Source organism: Marmota flaviventris, chromosome 5, assembly GCF_047511675.1.
Source record: "Marmota flaviventris isolate mMarFla1 chromosome 5, mMarFla1.hap1, whole genome shotgun sequence".
NCBI classification, from domain to species: domain Eukaryota; kingdom Metazoa; phylum Chordata; class Mammalia; order Rodentia; family Sciuridae; genus Marmota; species Marmota flaviventris.
Window position 1 is genome coordinate 7,829,865 of NC_092502.1, and position 22,714 is coordinate 7,852,578.

Consider the following 22,714-nt stretch of genomic DNA (forward strand, 5'->3'; position numbering starts at 1 on the left):
CTAGCGGTGACAGTAGAGCGGGAATCACCCCAGGCCTGCTGGGCGCTGCATCCTGGCTGGGCTCCCTGCCTGGGCATGCTGGGCCCACAGTCTCTGATGGCCCACGCCTTGGGTGTAGGACAGGGCTCCCCTCAGAGCCTCCTCCTGGGCTCCTTCAGTCTCCCTGCCCCTTTCGAAACCTGCACCTGCCCACCCTCACACCCCAGGGCCTCTCCTCGTGGTCTGTCCTTCTGCCCCAGTCATCCTCCATGGCACTTCCAGCACCCACTTGCAGGTGGCTTTGTGGAAGTTGGAGAGGGAAGCCATGTGGCTGGTCCTGGGAACAGGCAGGGTGAATAGAGGCTTAAAATATCCCTTCCTGTCAGCCAGTGACTCTGTTTCCAGAAACCCAGTTTCTAGGAAAACAAGCTCAACAAATCAGAGTCTCTCTGCACCAAGATGGTGGCCACAGAGTTTCCTCTATACTCTCAGTTTCCTATCACAGCAAAAACAGTGCAAAGAGGACGTAAGGCAGAGACCGAGAAGTGCTTTGCCCAGGCAGGAACTCCCCACCCCACCCCACGCTGGCCTGAACCAGTGGTCTCCGGACCCCTCCATGCTAGTATTAATCTCTGCCCTTCCATCCTTCCAATGGGTGCTAGCCACACCTTTTACAGATAAAGAGCGTGGGGGCGGTGCCCAAGGTCAGTTGGCTCCTGGGCAAGCTGACTCCATTGGCTCATCTGGCCAGGGCAGTGGTGCTCACTCCATTTCAACAATCAAGTCTTCTAAACACTCCATCTCCTGATTCAGTGTGGGAAGGGACTGCCACCGACCGACCGTCAGCCCCCCTGTAATGATGGCAGACCTTGGACGAGGGAGAACCTTCTCATCCATGGACCCAGGACACCAAGTCTGCAGGGCCTTCCCTACGCTTGGCAGCTGTCTGCAGGATCAGCCTCAGGGGAAGTGGACATGCTGATGGTGTGGTGGCCCTGCCTGCCATTCTGGATCTCAGGCACATCGCAGCACCCCAATACTCTGTCACAAAGAGCTACTGTGAGTTCAGTAAACACCAGTGTCACCCCAAAGCAGAGAGCCCTGAGATTCATTGCTGTTTCTTAGGGGTAGGCACAGTTGTCAGAATCTCTTATTTACACATGAGAGAATTAGAATTCAGAAAGGGATGCAACCTTCTCAAGGTCATACAGCCATAAACCCCATGCAGAGGCTTGGAGAAACCCAGGTCCCCCACCCCTGAGGCTGGGCTCTCTGCAGAGCTTTCCTATGCCTGGCCTGCCACAGCTCCAGCACCTGCAACTCAAATTGTGACAAGGACACATTCCACTGGATTTGCCTCCATACTCTGAGCAATTCATTAGCATAAGAAACAGGCTCTCCTGCCCCTTGCCAGGAGATTCTTGACATAGCAGGGTCGAGGGTGTGGGCATAATTTTGTCCCTTGTTAAGCATTTATATATAGTTATGTTGGAATGGTCCTTGAAGCTAATCCAAGTCCCCTGTTTTCAGATGAGGGACATGAGTCTTGGGGTCAGGACCCAGCTTCAGTAGCACAGCTGGGACACAGTTCACAGAGCCTGCCCCAGACTTTCCAGCTGCTTCTCTGCAAAGAGGCCACGGGAAGAACAATGATCAAAGCTGCTGCTCACTGTGCACTTACGCTGTGCCAGGCACCTTGCAAAAATTGCAGCTAAAGTCTCACCACAGTCTTCCCAGGGTGGCATTTTAATCCCCGTTTTGCAGATGAGCAAACTGAGGCTCAGAGAAGGCAAGGCACTTCCCTGTCACAGAGCAAGGGGCTGAATTGGTACTTATTTCTTTCTCCTATGCCAGGGTTGGCCAATGACAGCCCAGAGACCAAATCTAGCCTACCACCTGGTTATTAAGAAATAGAGTAACATTTCATGACTCATGATGAAGCTATGCAACTTAACTCTTAGTGTCCATATGTAAAGTTTTATCAGAACACAGCCACCAATCAGTTTATGTGTTGTCTACAGTGGCAGAGTTGGTATGGCCCTGTGCTGTATGGTGACAGTCATGTCCTGAGAACTATATCATCAGGCACCCTCGGCCTCTGTGAGCCTCAGAGTGTGAGGTACACCCAGCGGGGTGGATTCTGCCACATGGGGGCTGCCGGCCTGGGCAGCTTGTTCAGCCCACCCCCACGGGATCATCGTCCTGCATGCAGTCGGTGAGGATGGAGGGCCTGTGGGGCAGTGGCTGAAACAGACTGTGGGCTTAGGGTGTGAGATTCACTATCTGCTCCTTTGCAGAAGAAGTTTGGGGACCCTGCCCTGGGCCACGCACACTCTCCCGTGTGACCCGCAGGGACGGACTCTCCCATGCCAGCAGGACTGCACTGGCTGCTCTGGTCAAGAGGAGCTGAGTCCGGCCTTCCCTGTGACTGCCAAGCTTGTGTCCTAGGGCTGGGTCCCCGAGGGAAGGGCCCTGGGGGAAAGGAGGTGCTCTTTTTCTTGGGGTCAAAGATACCTGCGGTGGCCTGGAGATTCAGCTCTCTTCCTTCAATCACAGCCCTGCAGCTCCAGCCAGATTGTCCTGGAAGGAGCCAGGAGCCAGGAGGTGACTGGGCAGGGGCAGTCTGGGAGACAGAGGGACCAGCCAGGCCATGCCAGGGCCTCTAGCTGGCAAAGCCACCACAGACGGTGAGCGCAAGTTCTCTACCTTTCCAGACTCCTGGGGGCCACGGCGTGTTCTCCTTGACCTCTGAGGCTGCGAAGGGCTCCCCTCCTCCTCTCTGCTCTCCTCTCCCTCACCTCCTGGGGCTGGAGGGTCTCACTTCCCAAACTCTCTGAAGAGACAGAAGACGTGGATTAACTGGCTGTAGCTGTCTGCTCTGCTGGCCCGCATGCAGAAGGCAGGCTCTGGGGAGGGTCACCCTAAGTCCTCCTGGCAGGGAGTTGGGGATTTGGGCAACTGGGTGGGTGTGACAGAACCTCACACCTGGAGTCCTCCACCCAGGCCTAGAAAGTGCCAAGAAGTGCCAATGGAGCCTGAGCACTTGTGAAGGAGAAGTGGGATGGTGATGGGGGAGGATGGGGAGAAAGGAGAGGACGGGGAGGATGGGGGGATGGGAAGAATGAAGGGATAGGGAGGACAGGGAGGACGGGGAGGAGGGGGAGGATGTGGAGGAGGAGGATGGGGAGGACACAGAGGATGTAGAAGAGGAGGAGGAGGACAGGGAGGACAGAGAGGAGGAGGAGGATGGGGAGGACATGGAGGATGGGAGCACGGCAAACATAAAAAGGAGCAGAAGAAGGAAAAGGTGGTGAGGACAAGCCTCGGAAACTGAGTGGGACACAAAAGACCACGTCGGATGTGAATCCTCCAGAACAAGAAAATCTACAGAAAGAAAGCGGGTCAGGCTCCTGGGGGGGGGGGGGCACAGGGAATGGAATGTGGGAATCAGAGGTGACAGTTAAAGGGCACAGGGTTTCTTCTGTGGTGATGGAATGTTCCAAACTTGATTGTAAGGATGGCTACCCAATTCTGAGCATACTGAGTGTGGAGCATACCTTCAGTGGGTGAGCTGTAGAGTGTTGGACTACTGCATGCAGGAGTCAGAGAAAGGAGGAAAGGGCCGTGGGAGGGAGGCAGGAGGAGAGGTGGCTGGGGGCGAAGGGACTGTGTTACTGCCTGCTCTCCTTACTCTTGTGCCACCAGCCTGCCGAGGTAGACCCCTGCCACCATTCTGTAGGTCAGGACAGGCCCCTCGGATGGACGGTGAATGGCTCCTCCAGCCAGCAGGGGCCATGACCCACAGGGCTCTGCCCGACCCCGCTCCGGGAGAAACCCCGGGAAGCCTGAACCAGAGGCAGAGCTGAAAACCCCCTATTTGAGGCAGGTAGCCAGCTGCGGTCCAGATGCAGGAGGGGCAGCCTTCATCCCTTAGTCTGAGGGCAGCTGCTGAGGCTCATGTGCCAAAGGCACTTATAGGAACTCCTCAGAAATGTCAACATCAACGTGCCGAGAAGCCCTACCAGTTGGTGAGCGGGACTGCACAAGTTGACACGTTTGGGTTTTGAAGGAGTCAACAAACTTGGGCCCCGGGAGGAAACTTCCTTTCCGAGAAGCAGCTCTTTTGCAGAAGTGTGTCAGACACAGGCTCCGCTGCCCACGGAAGCGCAGGCACATCCCCGGGGCTGGGTTTGGAACAGAAGACAGCCAGCCCCACCGTCCCTGTGCCCTCCACCTTTGGTCAAACAGGACATGCCTTGTGGCGCAGGGGACCCAGTCCAGGTGTGTCACCAACTCTGAGCCACTTCCTATGCTTGTGGCACACAGCCTCACTTTTTTGGCCTGTCTGTGACAGGGCTGGGGAGGCAGGCAGTCGCCACCCTGAGGTGCAGTGATTTCCAGCGGTCCCTGGAGGCTGCTGTGTGGGAATGCCATGGTGGCAAAGGAGCCAGTCATCTCTGAGCTCTCCCTGGCTTCCTGCTGCTTCCCTCTTTGAGACCCAGTTTCTGATCTCTACAGTGCAGGTGGCTTTATTCATTTCTCAGGGCCCTCTGGGACCAGGATAAGACATTCACTCACTCATTCATTCATCATCTGTTTGAAAAAAGTCCCTGGGCCTGCTCCAGGCTGAGCACAGAACGAGGTGTCAGGACTCAACAGCCAAGAGCACAGGCATGCACCTCCCAGGGAGGCAGGCTGAATGGGGACAAGGTGTGGCCTGGGAGGCTGTCCCCCTGGGGTGTGAGAGGGCTGGGGCAAGGGCAGCAGCTCAGGAGCAGAGCCTTGGAGGCTGGGATGGACTTTGCATTTTAGTCCAAGTGCAACAGAAGAGGTGGAGCCGGCTTTGATGGACTTTTGGAAATGTCCTCTCTGACTGCAGAGGATGGGCAGGCAGGTGGGAGGGCAGGTGGGAAGTGGTTCCCTGGCAGGGGGCGGCGGCTGAAGGAGGGAGCAGAGCACCACAGCAGCCTGCCAGGCATCTGGGGGTCTGGGTGCATCCCCGCCCATGGGGAGCAAGTACAGGGGCACTGAGGAATGAGGAAGTGCCCAAGGGCTGCTGATAGGCCAGGTGCTCATGAATCATATCTCTGAATTGGGAGATTATAGGGACCAGTGAGGTGGGGGGGCACAAAGAGCACTGGGCAGGGCCCAGCCTCTCAGCCTGTTCCGCACTGCAGACAGGTCACCTGCCTCCCTGTGCCTGGGCTGCCCTTTCTGGTGTCTAGAGGACGAGTTGAAGTGTCAGTCAAGAGCAGGCCAAGTTCAAGTCCAGGTGTGTTACTGTGGAAAGGGCCCAAGCTCTGAGTGTGACAGGCTGTGCTGAAATCCGAGCTCTGCCACATCTGAGACTGTGGGACACCAGCCACTTTGTGTCTGGGAGACCACGCTGTCCAACTTGGAGAGACCTGTTCCCCAGGACAGGAGGGCTGCCTTGTCACTGTTGTCCCGAGCAGTGCTGCAGCCGGCAGGCCTTGGTAAATGCCCTGGCTGAAGGAGTGCAGGGCACTTTGCTTTGGCTGGGGAGAGTGGGAGAGGGACCTGGCCTGGGGATGCTGTCAGGAAATGGAGCAGGAGGGTAAGGTGCTCAGGGACCCAGGCATCAAGAGCCTCTGGTGCTGGGGCTCATGGCAGGCTGAGGAATGGGCGCAGGTAGGCCTATGTCCCAATCGCCAGAGAATGTTACCTTATGTGGTATCAGGGCCTCTGCAGATTGATGGATTAAGGAATTCAAGATAGGCCTCCATCCTGGACTGCTCAGGTGGCCCTTCCATGGGTCCTTCTAAGAGGTCGGGCTGCAGAAGAGGGGAGGGAGGGTGGGAATGAGAGGTGGAGTGGGGGCAGTGGGTGGGCATGGGCCCTGGGGCACAGGTGGCGTCCAGTGCTGGGGACAGCAGGGGATGCTGCCTGGGATTCTCCAGAAAAGACTGCCCTGCCCACACCTTGACTGCAGAGTTCTGAATGTGTGTTGTTTTTCAGTTTAAAAAAAAAAAAGGTAGTTATTTTTAACATCAGCGACAAGAAGAAAACCAGAGATGTGCTGTACGCAGCAGGAGACAGGTTCAGTGGGAACCTGGGGACAACAGGGGATCCGTGCTCTGGGAAGCTCACCAGGAGTGGCCGAGCAGGCCATGTAGGGGATCTGTGTGCCGGAAAGCTCACTAGGAAAGACGGAGCAGAGAGACCCTAGGAGGCGAGGAGTGTCCAGGGGAGTGGGGGTGAGGAAGGGGCAGACAGAGGTCCATGTTGGGGCGTGGGCTGCTGGCTGGCCACAGGGAAGGAGCAGCAGCCAGTTTGGCCCCCTGTCTCTGGAGACCCCCTGGGCTGACCATGCCCCCACTCTGCCCAGGCAGGCTGAATCGGTCCCCTTTAGCACCCTTGGCTCAGGCAGACAGCCCAGCCCTGGCATTGATAAGGGCCGCGGGTTGGCGCTGGCTCTTGACCCCAGTAGAGAGCAGGAAGGACCTGCTATCAGTCAGCAGGGAGCCCGGAGCCAGCCTCAGGGAGCCCCATGGCCCTGGCAGCCTCAGTGTGAAGATCGACCTCTGGCTGCTCTTGGCCTCCTGCAACTTCCATGCCTTTGACCTTGGTGTGAGGTCCTCTGACTGCCCCCACCCTGCCCTTGTCTGCCCAGCCCCTCTGCCCCCTGCCCTAGGGACTGTGGCCTCCAGGAGGCCCTGCTCTGTCCCCGGCTCTGCACTGCTGTGTCAGCCAGGTGGGCAGTGATTCTTAGCTAGCCTTGGCCCTTCACCAAGGGTGGGCGTGAAGATGAGAGAAGGCAGATGGGCAAACCCGTGGGGTGCCTGGAGCAGAGGGCACCGGGAGCTGGTGCTGCTGTCTGCGGTTGCTCAGACCTCAGCTTGGGAGCTTCTTCCCAGTTGTGCCACTTGGAGTGACTTACTGGAACTCCCCAGCCCCAGTTTCCTAACTGTAAAGTAGAGTGGATACGGACCCTCCTTCCCAGAGAACAGAATGAGGTCCAGCCCCTCCTGGGTGAGAAAGGCTTTCTGTTTGCATTTAAAGGCTCAACTCAGAAGGCAGTTCTCTGGGACAAGCTCCCAGGGACATGTACTGTCCCTCATGGCTGGGGACACTGAGTCTCAAACTTTGGCACCTGCTGCTGTGAGCAATTGCCCGTCTATTCCATAATTGGATGATTAGTGATTCCAGGAGGCCAGAGCAGAAGTGTGGGCAGGGCTCACTCTGGCTCCCTGTGCACCTTGGCCTCTGGGATGGAGTGGGAACGGGATAGTGCAAAGGCAGCTTATGAGCCTGGGAGTGGAACAGGGCTGAGTGACCCAAAGCAACACATAAAAAGTGCCACCTGCCTGCTCTCTGGCCCTCTGCCCTGGTGTGTGCTCATCTGTTTTGTTTCTTTTTTGCACTGTGAGCTAAACCAGCTTTGCCTTTGAGGCTGCCTTCTGGATGAGGGACTGGAAGGGACATGGAAGAATGGGATCAGATGGGCATTAGGTCCACCATGACGGGGCAGGGATATACCCTGGTGGCGGGGTGGGTGTTGGAGGATGGACTTGAGAGGGACAGTCTAGATACCAAGAGGCCAGAGGGGAGGCTGCAAAATAGCTCAGAGGCAGAAGCAATAGCACAGGAGCGGGGAGGGCCCAGGTCCCAAATCGGTAGGGACACTCCATGCCTACAGGGGTGAAGCAGCTGCAAGGGGACCTGGGGCCCAGCGAGGCAGGTTTGCCCACAGCTGTCCATCAGAAGGAGAGCCCTGGTGTGGGTCTGCAGCATCTGTCCACATTCTCATAGTGTGTGCGATGCTTAGAACCCAACAGCAGACCCCAGTTCTGCTGGGTCCACATTCCCTAGCTCAGGGGGACTTCAGGCAACTCCAGGAAACAGCTAGAAGGCCCCATGGGAGGAAATTGAGACCCAAGAGCACAATGACTTGCTCAAGCCACAGGGTGAGTGAGGCAGAGATCAGAGCAGAGCTTGCAGCTCACCTTCCATAACTCTCATCAGTGTCAACACACAGAATGTCATTTCCACATCCCTGGCCCTCAGCATAGGCCCTGGCATGTGATGGAAATCTGACAAGTGTTTGCAAATAAATGAATGAGCAATGAATGGATGAATGGTTGGATGGGTGGATGGATGGATGGGTAAGTGAAGAGATGAATGGGTAGATGAATAGGTGAATGGATAGATGGGTGGGTGGGTGGATGGATGGGTGGATGGATGGATGAATGGATGGATGAGTAGATCGATGGATGGGCAGATGGATGGGTAGATGGATGGATGGGTAGATGGATAGGTGGATGAAGGGATGGAGAAGGGATGGGTGGATGGGTGGATGGATGGAAGGAGGTATGGATGGATAGGCGGATGGATGGATGAATGGCTGGAGGGATGGAGGGAGGGATGGGTAGATGGGTGGGTAGATGGATGAATGGAGGAAGCAAGGGATGGATGGGTGGGTGAAGGGATGGTTGAATGGATGCATGGATGGGTAGATGGATGGGTAGATAAAGAGATAATTGAGTAGATGGATGGATGGATGGCACAGTCTACAGGAAGAGAAAGAAAATGACATTTACTGAGCAACTTGTACGTGCTAGGTATTCTACCAACACTCTTTCCTGCACTGCTATCAACAGATGACATGGGACCAGGAGCTGTCTTTCACACAATGAGCTTCCTCAGTGTCACTCAGCTCATGGGTGCAGTGTCCCCTAATGCCCTCCCTGGCTTGTCCCAGTGGCTTTATCTAAATCTCACTCTGTCCCTTTACCTTTTGTGCAAGTGTCTTCTTTCTTTTAATAGCCCTGCAATTTGGCTTTCTTCTCTTTCCCCTCCTGGACCAATGCCCAGCCTCCTCCCTGAGCCTCTGTGGTTTCACCCAACTCATTCACATCAAAAGAGTCCTCTTCCCAAAGCAAAGTTCTGTTTAGGTTACCCCAGCCCTTTTGTCTAACCCTTGCATCTTCCCCAAACAGCTACACTCTTGGTCTGGCCTTTGAGGATGCCCTCCTGACTCTGATGTCCTCTCTTCCCACTGACTTGAGCAACCCTATGGTAAGAGCTGGTGCACAGTAGGAGCTCAATCAATGCTGAATACAATGAGTTTCTCCTTTAGCCCAGCAGTCCCATCAGGTGACAGATCAGCACCTGACTATCTGAGTGTTTCACTGCAGCGGTAAGTTATGGGGCTGGCCCTAAATTGGAGGCCCAGCTCCACCACGACACCTAAGTGGCAGAGCTGAGCCTCCAATTTAAGTCTCCAGAATAGAAAGACAACATAATTAGAGAGACAGGCCCATGCGTTCTGGAGCAAGGGCCCTCTGTCCATGTCCTAGCTGGGTGGCCTTTGACAAGTTCCCTGAGACCTTCTTTGGGATCCTTTTGAAATGGAGGCAAAATATTCTACTTTAGGGAGTCCTTGGAGGAATTAAATGAGATATCATTTGGGAAATGCTTCTGGAGGGTCTTGGCCACCATGTAGCAGAACCCTGGCTGCTGTTCACAAGACCCCTCCAGGGTCCCCTCCTGTGTGTGAAGGCTGCCTTACCTGTCTGTGGCTCCCTGGGGTGCAGTGACTTCGGTCCCACTCCACACCTGCAGCTTGAGGGATTTCTCCTCCTGCCACCTGGGTCCTCGGCTGTGGCTCCGTGACAGCTGAGAGTTGTTCAGCCTTAGGGACCTCAGGGAAGCCTCATGGGAGCCACGGTGCCCGTGCCTGCAGCAGAAGAGCTGCTGGTAAGCTGTGCGGAAGTCCCTGTTGAGCGCAGCATACAGGATGGGGTTCAGGGCCGAGTTGGCGTAGCCCAGCCACAGCACAACGGCTTCAAAAACCTCATTGACGGCATCGTCCCCTTTCAGCCCACGGTAGACGAACACGGTGAAGTAGGGAAACCAGCAGATGATGAATGCACCCAGCACGACAGCCAGCGCCACAGTGGCTTTGTGCTCCCTGATGGTGGCCGCCCTGCAGGAGCTCATGTGGTTGATCCTCCTGGCCTGCTCCCGGGCGATCTTGAAGATGCGATAGTAGGTGACACACATGACCAGCAGAGGCAGGTAGAAGGTGACCAGCCCGTCCACCAGCCCGTACACCTCGTTGACCTGCACATGGCACCTGCGGGTAGTGTCGTTGCCCTTGCTGGCCTCACCCCTGCTGTTCCAGCCCAGGTGAATAGACAGGAAGGACAGGGTGATGGAGATGACCCAGATGAAGACCAGGGAGATGGCCACACGAGCTGGAGTGACCATCACAGGGTACCGCAGTGGGTCCGTGACGGCGCAGTAGCGGTCGAGGCTGATCATGAAGAGGTTGAGGATGGAGGCTGTGCAGAGCATCACGTCTAGGCTGGTGTAGACGTCGCAGAAGACGCTGCCGAAGGTCCACCTGCAGGACAGCTGGTAGATGGCAGAGAAGGGCAGCACCAGGAGGCCGAGGAGCAGGTCAGTGACCGCCAAGGACACGATGAAGCAGTTGGTGAGGCTGCGGAGTCGGCGGTTCAGGCCCACAGCCAGGCAGACGACCACGTTGCCAGCGACAGTGACGAGGATGAGGACCGCGAGCACCATGCTGAGGGTGACCTTGAACACGGTGGACTCCAGGCCACAGGAAGGGGCTGTGCCATTGGACGCCATTCTGGCTCCCAAAGCTCCTGCCCTGCCCTTGGCCTTTTGGTTCCAGCCACTGGGCTCCAGACTCCCAAAAGAGCCCAAGGCAAGGGTCCATGTGGGGGAAGGCTTCAGTGACTGACCCAAAGCTATTTTCTAGAAATAAACTAAGCAGTCTCATAGGTGTGGGGCATGGATATGAATAACGAAGAGCCAAGGGCGGGGACGTGAAGCCAGGCTGGACACTCCAGCTCCAGAGGTTCCCGAGGAGCCAGCTTCCTCCCAGGGCTGCGGTAGCTCTCCACTCTTCAGGCTCTGCACGGGGACAGAGGCACCAGAGTGCGGCACTGAGGTGGCCTTGATTCTATGTGGGAGGGATCTCACATAGACGCAGCCATATCCTTCTCCATAGCTGGCACCGTCTTCTGCCCATGTTATTGGGTTGAGGACGGGTGGTCTCCCTCTCTTGGGCGACTGGAGCAGGAGCTGAAAAAGTGAAGGGCAAGTGTTGAGCTTCTGAAATGAGACTGGGAGCCCAAGGGCATTCAAGGTGAGTTTCTAGCCCTGCGCCCCCTGGAAGGACTCCGGGGCATGGGGCCCACCTGGATGCCTCTCCTTGCAGAGACTGGGGCGATCAGGGTACAGGGCGGGGAGGGCAGGAGCAGGATACACCACATCCTGGGGGAAACTGCGGGAAGGGCTAGGAATGTCTATACAGAAGAGGAAGGACCTGGGCACCAGCTCTCGGCTTTGGGAGAACAGGGACTGCACCAGTCTGTCTCCTTCCAGGTTCCGTAGCCCACAGGTAGGTAGCATCCCATGAATGAATGACAGGCTGAATGGATGAATGACAGAAGCACTCTTTGCTCCTGACAAGTGCTGAGAGCCATGCCTGGTGCTGCTGTTGTGACAAAACATCATCACACTCTAGCTAGGGGCCAACAAACTTTCAGGAAAAGGGCAGGTGGTATATTTCCTGCTTGGTGGCCAGTAAGGCATCTGTCACAAGGATTCAACCATGCCACATTCAAGAGAGCATGGTTGTGCTCTGATAAAACCTCAAGGAGGATGCGGCCATGTGCGTTTCAAGTGTTGCAAAATCTTCTCTCGGCTGTTTCCGATGATTTAAAAATCTGGAACCTTCTTTCCCTCCCTCCTATAAAGATCACTTCAATCAAACAGCTGCACACACAATGCCTCTTGGTTAAATGAGAGTCCCTGGTCACCAGGGAATCTCCAAGACTCCTTCTGGTGGCCACATTCTGCTTCTAGCAGAACAAGCCCAGGCTGTGCTAGTTCCTGGGCTCCTCAGGCACATCCATGCTCCAGAGCAGCCAGCAGGGGATGTCCCCAGGTCGGACAGTGCCAGAATGGAGTGGCCGGCAGAAGCCCTGCCAGAAGCAAGCTAGTCTCCGGAAGGCAGGAGCTGGCCTCCCTCAGCCTCCCGTCTGGAGTGGCTTTGCATCCTGACACGAGAAGCACCATTGAATGAGAAGGACTGAGAGGGGCAGGAATCACGTTCCTGATCACCTTCTGCTGCCCTCCTGGCCACCCGGCCCTGTGAGCTGGCCTCTGGGCACTAGTTTTAGAAGGTCTGTTCAGTACAAAAGTGGCCCAAATAGCAGGAGTCCCACTGCCACACTTAGTTAACTTTGGAGGGGGTAGCAATAGGATATATATATATATATATTTTTTAAGAATCCCTGTTTCTGATCAGATTTCTCTCAGTTTCAAAAAGCTGAGTATAGATCGCCATTTTGGCATTGGGCTGGCATTTCAGTGTTCAGGGAAAGCGTCAGACCTGAGTGAACCAGCCTCTCGAAGGAATCAGAAATTCTCCCTGCCTCTCCTCTCCTGGCCTCTCCTGGAGTCTCCTGGCCTCTCCTCTCCTCTCCCTGCCTCTCCTCCTTCCTTTCCCCCTCCCCTCTTCTTTCTTCCTTTCCCTTCCTCCCTCTCTTCACTCCCTTGATACACTTCAACAGGTATTTCCTGGAGAATCTCACCACACCAGGTGCTGCTCTGGGTGCTGCTCCTGGTGCCAGGGGTACCAGGTGCTGGGGGGACCGGGTGCCATGGGGACCAGGTCCCATGGACAAGAGCTGTGCTTCTTTCCTTCATGGAGTTTCCAAGGAGTCGCTCCCAGCCATTGCTGTGTTAAGCCCAGTGCCCCAGCAGTCTGGGGAGACCTCCGGTGAAGGCAGGGGTCTTCAGGCAGGGCTCATTCCCCTTGCACCTGTGGGAGGATGACCACCTTAGAGGGTCACGTTGCCAACTTGCACATCAGCTTCCAATGGCTCCCTTTTGCCCACAAGAAAGAATCGTCACTGTCACCATCACAGCCTAAGTGAAAGGCACTCTCCCCAACGTTTTCTCAAACATCCAGTGTTCAGTGCAGTAAACCAAGCATCCTTGATACAGGCAGCAAAGACTGGCCCTTGGGCCATGACACGCCCAGGCACTTACATTGCCAGGTGACGGGCGCTGGCCATCTGGTGTGAGGGGGCCCCTAGACTGTGTCTGTGCCTCTGTTGTAAGCAAGCAGGGGTCCAAACACACCTGTGCATTACTCCGCAACTTCCTTTCCTTAGTTTCTTTTAAAATCGTCAGTGCATCATGGACGTCTCTCAGGTCACTAGATTCAGCCCACTCTTTCTGGAGCCAGTGTGTGGCAATGCAAGCCAACACAGGAGTCCCTGGGCAAGGACATCTGTGCTGGCAGGTTTGCAAGTGGCAAGAAATGGAAATACTGGGAGCATCAGTGCAGGGATAGTGCACAAGTACACATGCATATTAAACACGACTGACCTGCACAGCAGCCTCACAGGGGAGGGGGGGAGTCATCCACTCCACACAACGTCCAAGAGAGCAAGGCTCACAGGGACCAGGTGACGTCACACTCCCAATTAGCAGCACAGCCTGGGTTTAATCTCAGGGCTAAGGTTTGGACAAGTGTCCCCCAAAGGCCATGTTATGGAAGGCGGGGTCTCCAGCGTGGTCCTATTAGGAAGTACTGGATCCTTCGAGGTGGGGCTCAGTGGGAGAAACTGGGTCTTGGGGGTGTGCCCTTGAAAGGGATATTGGGACGCCACAACAGGGCCAAGGGACCCTGGAACAAAACCTCCGAAACTGTGAGCCAACATAAACACTTTTCCCCTTGAAGTTGATTATCTCAGGTACTTTGTCATCGCAATGGAAACCTGCTCAGCACACTCAGTTCAGTTCCTTTGACCTGTTTTTAAAGCCAGTTCTTGGATCAGAGCAGACGTCCAGCTCTTTCCAATTGCCTCTCACCAAACACTCCTGCACTGTCCCAGCTTCACCATTAAGGCAACTGAGCACCCCCGGGCACAGCAGCCTCTCTCTCCTGCCTCTGCCTTGGCCATCCCCACACCTGGGGCCCCTTTGCCTACACTCAGTTCAGCTCCTGGCCTTCTATGGTTCAGCATAGGTGACTGTCTCCTAGATGCTGGAGGAAGAAGCAATGTCCCCTGCACTTAGATTCTGAGCACCTGCCACTCTGTACTGTTACCATGGCTTTGTCTTGTCCCCACACTGGAGAGGGAACCATCTAGGGCAGGGGCTGGATCCTTTCCACATTATACCCCCATCCCTGTGTCTTCCTTGTCACCCATTCCTCAGTCCTTCCTTCGTGCACCCATCCTCCCCTCCCTCCCTCCCTCCGTCCCATCTCCCCTCCCTCCCTCCATCCCTCCCCCGTTCCCTCTGGTCTCTGTCACAGGAGGAGTATAGGGACAGGTAGTGTGTATACATATGCATGCTGTTTCCCTACACTGGGATCCTCTAAGTGGAGCTCATCCTGGGATCTTGGGCACTGGAGGTCCGTCAGAGTGGTAGGTGAGAGATGTCTCTAATGTCCCCAGTGTTTTACATCAGACATTTCCAAGCATTCTGGAGAGCTGACAGAAATAACCCAGTGTGCATGGCATCTCGTCCTCCTGTCACACAGATTTGGCAATGGCCTTCTCCACTCTTTTGGGGGTGTGTGTGTGTGTGTGTGTGTGTGTGTGTGTATGAGAAAAGACACTCACTCGCCCAGCCCCTTCCTGTTGGCGCAGCCCGCAGCTGTGTGGGTGTGCGATTCACTACTTCCTCTTGCGTCTTCCTATCTTGCCTTAGCGCCCTCAGAAAGGCACTTTCTGGAGAATTTCTCAAGAGCAGGTCCTCCTCTCCATTACCCGCGAGGGAGATTTCCTATCTCCATTGAAAGGCGTCATCAGCCACTGCAGCCTCAGCAGTGACGAGGCGGCTCGCTCTGCATCTCACCTGGGGTGGCCTCCATGAGCTGCACTTAGGGGCAGTCACAGCAGGGCCTCCGTGCATCTTGCAGACATGAGCTGATCCCTTCTGGCCACGCCAGCTCTGTGTGCTGAAGTCTGCTGGACTCTTCCCATCCTAGCTGGCTTGTCCTTGGCCTGGTATGTGGTGACCTGGTCTTGCTGCTTTGGCCTTGCTTCTGGCTGTGGGCCTGGGGTACTTCCTGTGCCCTGAAACAACGCTTCCAGAAATAGCTAAATGACCCAGTGAGAGGGTCCTGGTCCTGAGAATGGCAGGCCCATCCTGCTCCACCTTGGCGTCCCGTGCCCATCATCAGAAACACCCTCCTCCCTCCTGCTTCTCTGGCAAGCCTGGCCTCTGGTGGCCTCGGGTGGTCTCCTCTAGTCTTCCAGAGGTGGCTTCTCTATCCTTCTCCTTCCGGCTCTCACCTGCCCCACCGCCAGCAGGGGCTAGGAAGGGGGTTCCTCGACTGCACTGGCACAGTGCTGAGTTTTCAGGGCCTCAGGGGACCCTCCTCCTGGTGGGTCCTTGTGATTCGCCATCAGAACCTGTGCTGCCTGGAGCTGAGCCAGGGTGAGCCAGGAAGGCCTCTGTCCTATCCTGCCTTCAGTGACAGTATGGGGACTGGAGGGCAGGGGGCCACCCAGGCCTGCCCGATGGCCCGCTGCCCCCACTGCTCCTCCAGGACACCCCAGGAGAGGGCTGCTGGAGGGCTGCTCTCTGCACCCAGACAGCACGAACACGGAAACAGCAACCACCAGGGGCTGGTGTCTCCCCATTTGGTCAGACTGTGTCCAGGGCTCCTTTTTTCAAGGGGAAGTGAAATGGAGTTTCTCTTCTGTGGATGACACTTCACTTCCAGGCACAGCCCACACGGGGAAGCGGCACCATACATGGGCCACCGCCGGGCAGGCTGGTGAAGGCTGAGCTGATGGGGTTTCTCCCTCAGCCTCCAAGACACGCAGCTGCTCCAGGGGGTCACGTGCAGCAGGAATGCAGGCTGGCCTTCCCTGAGTGCACCTTTAGCCGGGCCACCTGGCCAACCTGTGAAGCAGGTGGTCTGTTCCTAACCCTCCAATAACAGACACTGAGCCACAAAGGGGAGCCCGGGGCTGAGGACAAAGGCTGTGACAATGGACAGTCTCTGCGCTTTGTGACCTTGGCTGACAGGTGTCAGGGTGACAATTCCTCCTTCACTTTCTGTTTATGAAGACAGTAGAGGGAGAGAAACCCCAGGGCCAGGCCCGTGGTTCACTCTCTCCAAATGTGACTTTTTTAGTGTCCAAATCTGTGAACTCAGAACAGCACCTGTGTGTGCTGCAGGCACGTGTGGAGCACCTCCCTGTGTGGCGCTGTGCTGGGGCTGGGGGAGGCAGCAGTGGGCTTGGCAGACACACTGTGCAGCGCCTCCTGCAGGGGTGGGGACAGACGCAGAAGGCCACCTGAAAAGTGCTTCTTTACTGCAGCTGAGTTCTGCGCAGGGGCAGTAGATGTATGTGACGGCGTCTCAGAGCTAGTCTCGGGAGGCGGTTTGAGTGGAGGTCCAGCAACCGTTCACCCCCACTGACTGTCAGGCTCGCACACCATAGCCCACACATCCCAGGCAGCCACGCATGTCCACCTGAGGGCTGGGGAGGAAAGGACGTGTACGATGGCTGTCTCCACGGGTGGGTGGCGGGACAGGGGCTGGGGGACCACATTCCCCTTGGGAAATTTCCCATCTTTTAATCCTGTGGAAGTGGCTTTCACTCGAACCCTAAGAGCCGCACAGCTGGCCAGGAGAAGGGAAGGGGCAGTGTGCAGGGCAGAGGACGGAAGGTGGGTCCCCGGGCTGCCCTAGGATGCGGTTGGAAGGGGCTCCAGCTGGGGCTGGCCCCTGGTCCTCACCTGCAAGAGCCCTTTACTGGAGATCTTCTGCCCCAAGCTCACAGTCCTCCAGGGCCACGCCTCTCCCCCGTCCCTGCAGAGGTTTGCCGTCAGACTGTCCTGGTCTCCGACCGTGTCATGCCCCTCCAGAGCCTGCTCTGTTGTTAGGTACAGAGGGCAATGACTGCCATTCCCCGGTGACCTGGCTTCTGCTGAGCTCTCAGCTGGTTCTCAGGAGGAACATGGATCTGGGGATGGATCTGGAAACTCTGAACTTGGCTCCAAGGCAGCAGGGACTCAATCAGCTGACCCTGGTCACCCAGGGAACTGGCAACAGAAAGGGAAGCCCGCCTTTTGATTCCTGCCAGCCAGCTCTCAGCAAGGACAAGCTGTTAGGAACTGGCACAGACGGGAACGCTGACTTCGAGTCAGGCAGGCCTGGGTGCTAAGCGTCCCGCCTCATTTAACCTCTGCCACCGCACTGGCAGGCAAGGGACTTTCACCTCCCCCATTTGAAAAACACAGAACCCCAAGACTCAAGAGCAGGAGGAGGAAAACTCAGGACCCAGGCCTGCCTGCCTCAGCCTTGTGTAGTTAGCAACTCCTGTGAACGGACACAGGCTGCCTTTGCATCCACAGCACAGGATACTTCCTCCTTCACCACCACACTCCAGGGCGTCTTTAATCTTTGTGGCTGCAGATTTCTAACCTCTTCCTCATACACAGTGGGCTGAACACTTGGTCAAAGTCCTGGAGGCAGGAACAGCCTCTGGTGAAGGCTACTCTATACAAGAAAGGGCCAGCCTCCCAGCAGGGTGGTCCCACTCTTCCTTCCCCGACCCTCCGCGCAGGCCCGAAGCCAGGCCTGGGTATTACTTCTGTCCTCAAGCGCGTCTTGTGCCCACACTGCAGCCCCCTTGGTGGGACCCCTCTGCCCAGCAAGGTCCGGGCGCTTGCTGCCCCACAGGTATGGACTCTCCAGCCCAGAGTTAGGTGGTGAGATCTTTTACAGTACAAGTACCAGTGAGAGAGAAGGGCCTTGCACCAGAAGTCCTCTGGGGAGAAGTCAGTCACATGGTCCCTCGTATTCAAGAGTCTCTTCTGCAGTGTCCCAGAGAGACAGGCATCTGTTGTGCAAGGACAGGGAGCTGACTTTCTTACAAAGTCTTTGCCCAGCACCACATCATTTAAAGACACGTACAGCACCCCACCCCATGCTCTTTCTCTTGGAAGCCATACCCCTCTGCAAGGTGAATACATCGCAACTCACGCCCAGTCCACACAAAGCACGACTGGCACAGGACAGGCTGCCATGGATGAGCTGGTCCAGGGCTGCCTTTGTGGATGTGCAGCTGCATGCTCACTGCTTGCTGCAATTTTGTGGTTTTCTTTTTAGATTTAAGGTCTGGTTGTAAACACTCGCGCAGGTCTGAGAACAAGCCTGGAGGCCTGGAGAACAGGCCCTAATCCCTCGCCAGCGCTGCAGAGCTCAGCACACACCTTGCTGCAATCCAGTCCCCTCAGCCATGCTGCCATCCTGTCCCTAGGTCACCTCCACCACTGTGATCTTCACAGGCCTGGGCCCCGGAGCTGTCCCACAGCATGGTTCCTTTCTCCTGTCTGTTCTCTCTCTCTCTCTCAGCCTCATTCCTTAAGGGTCCCCCCTTGCAGTTAGGCACGGCTTGCTCCACGGGCCAAAGTCCTGCTACCCTGGCCAGCTGGGACACCTTGAAGGTTATCAGCAGCAAACAGCCACCTCTTGCCAGGGCATTTGCACCTAGGTTATCTTAGCCATCGCTCCTCCCCCACCTTCCCAGCCCCTTCTTGTCACGGCGGCACCTGGAGACCTGGACAATCTATAGCAGGCAGCATGAATGTACTGCCCACTTTGCAAGCGTGGCCCACAGAGCCCAAGTGCCTCCGCAGAGCCCACACAGCTGGTGGAGTTGAGGAGAACCCAGTGCCCACAGCTTCTGATTCCTGACATCTCACCTTGTCCCACTCCTCATGCTCCCCAAACCCTAAAATCTCCCAGTTCTTCAAATTCACCTAACACCAGTCCTGTTTTGTTTTTAACTTAGTGATTTTTTTCTTCTAGTGGTTGCAGTTGTGGTAAAAGGACTTTGATCATTACAATGAACACCAGGATCACTTTCCCTTAAGTAGGTCACCCTAAAAATAAATACAGTTGAAGCACAACCAATGTAGTCACAGTCTCCCTAGGGACTGCTGCCTGCAGGGCCCAGCCCCACCCTCTCCTCATTAGAATGGGAGACTGGCCTGCCCTCCAGGGCTGGAGGACCCATGATCATTCGCTTACACTTTCTCGGTGCCCCACTGGGTAGCTTAAGTGGAGAAGGAAACGGGGGCTTCTGTGTGATTGGACCCTTACTGACATCTGTGTCACTGACCCCCAGATCCATCCAGGGACCCCCCAGGGCTGCTCACACTGGAGGAAGCACTTGGGAACCCCAGCACTGCAGTGGGAGAGGAGCCAGCCCCGCCAGGCCCAGATGCCGGCTTAGCAGCCTCTTGCTGTGCTGCTGGGCAACCTCTGCACCTCTCTGAGGCTGTTCTGCCAGATGTCCACAGGCGCCACCTGCAGCCTGCCATGCTGCAGATGAAATGTGGGGGGAACGGGCAGGGCGGGCAGCGTGGCGGCTCCTTAATAGATGGCCCCCTTCTCCCAGGCCATGCTCTGGTCTCCTCTAGGAAATGCAGGTGTAGGTCCCACCTTTCCTGTTGGGGAGAGGCAAGGAACAGGTCAAGGAAACACAGGTCCCCGTCTGACACAGTCTGAGCTCCAGGTGCTGTGTCAGGGTGAGCCTGGCCAGCAACGCTGGATGGACGGTCCCGTGACAAGGTGAGAAGGGGAGGAATGGCGGCTCCTTGCGGAAGGGCAAGACCGTTAAGGAACGCAGCCGGGAAGAGAATGGGAGGAAGGAATGGTGTAGGGGCTGCTCTGCTGGAGGAGGAGTAGGTGAGGAAGCAGGGTAAAGGAGGTGGCAGGTGGTCACAGAGCTGGGCCTGAGAGGGGAACAGAGAGAGGACTGTGAAGGCCAGGAGGGCCTGAGGTCGCAGGCAGGAAGAGCCTTTGCAAACTCCCTCGAGTAAGCCCTTCCTCAGCTCTGCTGAGAAAGCCGCACAGCGGCCCCCAAAGCCTCAGGGGATCAGTTCCCAAACTTCTCTTCCCCTGCTCAGGGGTCTCTGCCACACCAGCCCCTCAGTTGCCCAGGCGTCGCCTCATGCCCACCAGCCCTCTCAACAGAGGCCAGAGCCCACGGATAACTCCCGTCCTCCCCGTGCTTCCTGCGTGACACTTGGGTGTCCGTCACCAGCACCACAGATGCGGTTCTTCACTTCTCTGTCGGCCACTGCCAGGCAAGTGTGAGTTTACAGGCAGAGGGTCCAAGTCGGCTTGCCTACCGCCTCACAGAGGGGGCTCCAAAGCACTGCGTCCCCCCCCCCCCGAGTCCAGGCAGGGTTTAGCAGAGTGAGTTGCAGGCCAGGCCAGGCAGCTGTCCACCTGGAAGTGGCTTTTGCCTTCCTGATGTGGCAGGTCTGGGGCTACTGATGGGGTGGGGTGAAGCTGTCACCTGAAAGATGCAGAATCTCCATGGGTTCCAGGCACTGGGGGCTCTGCTGCAGGTAGGTGGTTACATCTGCAGCCTGGCTGTTACAGTGTTGCAGGCACCTGCTGGTCCCAGAGGAGTGTGTGTGTGGGGGAAAGTGTGTGTGTATGTGTGTGTGTGTGTGTGAGAGTGTAAGAGGCAGGGGGTGGGGTTGTGGGACCTCTGGATCACCTACTAGTGTGACTGAGGACAGGAAGGAACCCAGTGATTGTTCATGTACAGGATTCCCTTCCAGCATTCCAGATGGATGGCCCACGGCCTCCCGGGTCACCTGCAAGGACATTTCCCTTAGTTGTTAAGTATCTGGATGCAACAATGAAGCCACGGGCGGAGCTCAACCTTCTGAAGAGCCTTGCTGGGTCCCAGCCTGCTCAGGACCTCTGAAGATAGCAACAGCATTTAGTCATCAGGAGATTTCATGGAAACATCTAGGTTTCCAGTTACAGATGGCCCCAATTGATGATGGTCCATTAGGATCTTCAGCTGGACAGTGGTGCGAAGGCTGGACCCTTACAAGCATTCTGTCTTCATGTTCAGATGATATTCAGCACCTTATTATGAGACAGGCTTTGAGTTCGATATTTTTTTGCCCAACTACAGGCTAACGTAAGTGTTCTGGGTATGTTTACTCAGGCTGGCAAGGTCCAGCTGAGTCCCTGGACAGGCTTTGGTGGCATTGGTACCACTGTGCGAAAGGATGGAAAGGATCCTCTCAGAGTCCCAGCACCCAAATAGGACACCTGAACCTGTGTGGCTCCCGATTTGAACCCAGCCACCAGGCCATCTTGAGACAATCGCGAAACCTTGAGCCTAGACTGGACTTTCAATTACACTGAGGAGTGAGCGGTCCCCCTGTAATTCTGCTAGCCACCAAGTAGAAAGGGAGTCATGAAACGAACCCTGAGATGATTCAATGCCACAGATTCCGCTGAGCTTCTGCTGTGCTGGGAATGGAACCCAGCACTTGGCGCAGGCTAGGTGGGTGCCCTGAGCTACGACCCCTGATGTCACAGATCAACTCTAGACGCTCAAAGAGAACGAACACACACCCAGATGACGTGGAGGTGGCAATGGGTGAAAGCGAATTGGCCAAGCTGTTGAGCCTGAGAAGGGGACGGGAGGGCTCCTCTCTATCTGTGCCCAGCGCCCTGTACCCAGGGAACGTCCATAACGAACAGATTTTGCAGAGCGGTTCTCCCCCAGAAGCACCTGCACAAGCTGTTCTGCCCCTATATGCTGCCCTGGGGTGAGCCCTGCCCTCGCTGTCCCTCCTGCTCTGGGGACATCTGGACTTCCTGCTTCTCCTACCCCACTCTCTACGTGGGGACAACTCTGCCCCAGGCCTGGCTGTTTCCCCCAACGCTGCCTTTCACCTTCACCCTCGGCCAGCACAGGACTCCGACCTTGGAGTGGCAGAGTCTTAGCTCTTCCCCTGCCTTGGCCCCACCCTCAGCTCAGCCTCCAGGCCGCGTGGAAGAAGCACCTTTTCCAGCAGCTGCTGTGGGTCCAACCCTTGCCCTGCTACTTACAATTGGGCAATTTGGGTCAGTGGCTTTGCCTGCAGTCTCACTCCTCCTCCTGCAAATGGGGATGACAGTCCCAGCCTCCCAGGGAAGTGAGAGGCCCAGAGGGGTAAGAGCAAGGTTCTCCTGGAACCAGCCTCCAGGTTATGCTGGGGGCCCGCCCCCTTTCCATGATGAGCAATGGCTTGGGGTCTCTCTGCCTCAGACCTGTCCCCTGGATGAATGAAAGTCAGGGTCGTCCCCAGGTTATGTCGCCTGACTGATGGGAGGAGTCACCAGGAACACCTGTCAGGCACTCAGTGATTGCTGGGGTGGCACAAGCACTCACGGGCGCCTGCTCTCCTCCAGCTGCCCGCTGGGCGTCCTGGCCTGTTGCTTGTCCTTCCAGGACCTCATGCACACCCTCTGCCTCAGCTGTGCCCCCAGCAGCCACCTATCCCTGTGCACACCCAGGCTACCCAGTCCCTGCCCCAGAGTGGCTTCTCTGCTGCTGGCCCAGACGTCTGGCTTCCTGGACCCGCTCACTCAGCCCAGCTCTAGTTAGCCATGTGAGAAAGGCAAGCTCCTCTGTGCTCCGGACAAGAGCTGCGGGCTGCTAAGGCCCCCATGTTCCAAACCAGGAGGATGGCGGAGTGAGTTATGTCTTAGTGGAAACAGTAGACAGCTGGCACCACCAATCTTGGAAACTATGATATAATAAATGGAAATGCTTATATTCAGGTTAAAAAAAATAGCAGGACTCAAATTGTACATAGAAAATGACTGTAACTATGAACTTCTAGCTTGGAAACCTTCAGCAGGGAGAAAAACAGCCACTAAAATTTATGCCTA

The 22,714-nt window shown here is 56.2% G+C and overlaps 1 protein-coding gene across 3 annotated transcripts in view; it reads right to left on the reverse strand.

The window, feature by feature from the left end:
* Hrh2 (histamine receptor H2) overlaps nucleotides 1-22,714 on the reverse strand; it is a 41,513-nt gene that overhangs the window by 10,445 nt on the left and 8,354 nt on the right. Inside the window, exons 2-4 of one of the 3 annotated variants that reach the window (XR_003583249.2) lie at nucleotides 12,570-12,799; nucleotides 9,509-11,052; nucleotides 2,686-2,812 (exon numbers count right to left, since the gene is read on the reverse strand). Coding sequence is in view for 2 of the 3 variants with exons in the window: in XM_027938654.2 (XP_027794455.2) it covers nucleotides 9,509-10,593 (1,085 nt within the window). In the remaining variant the exon portion in view is untranslated. The remainder of the gene's footprint in view (nucleotides 1-2,685; nucleotides 2,813-9,508; nucleotides 11,053-12,569; nucleotides 12,800-22,714) is intronic. The other 2 variants (XM_027938654.2, XM_027938656.2) reach the window with 2 other exon arrangements.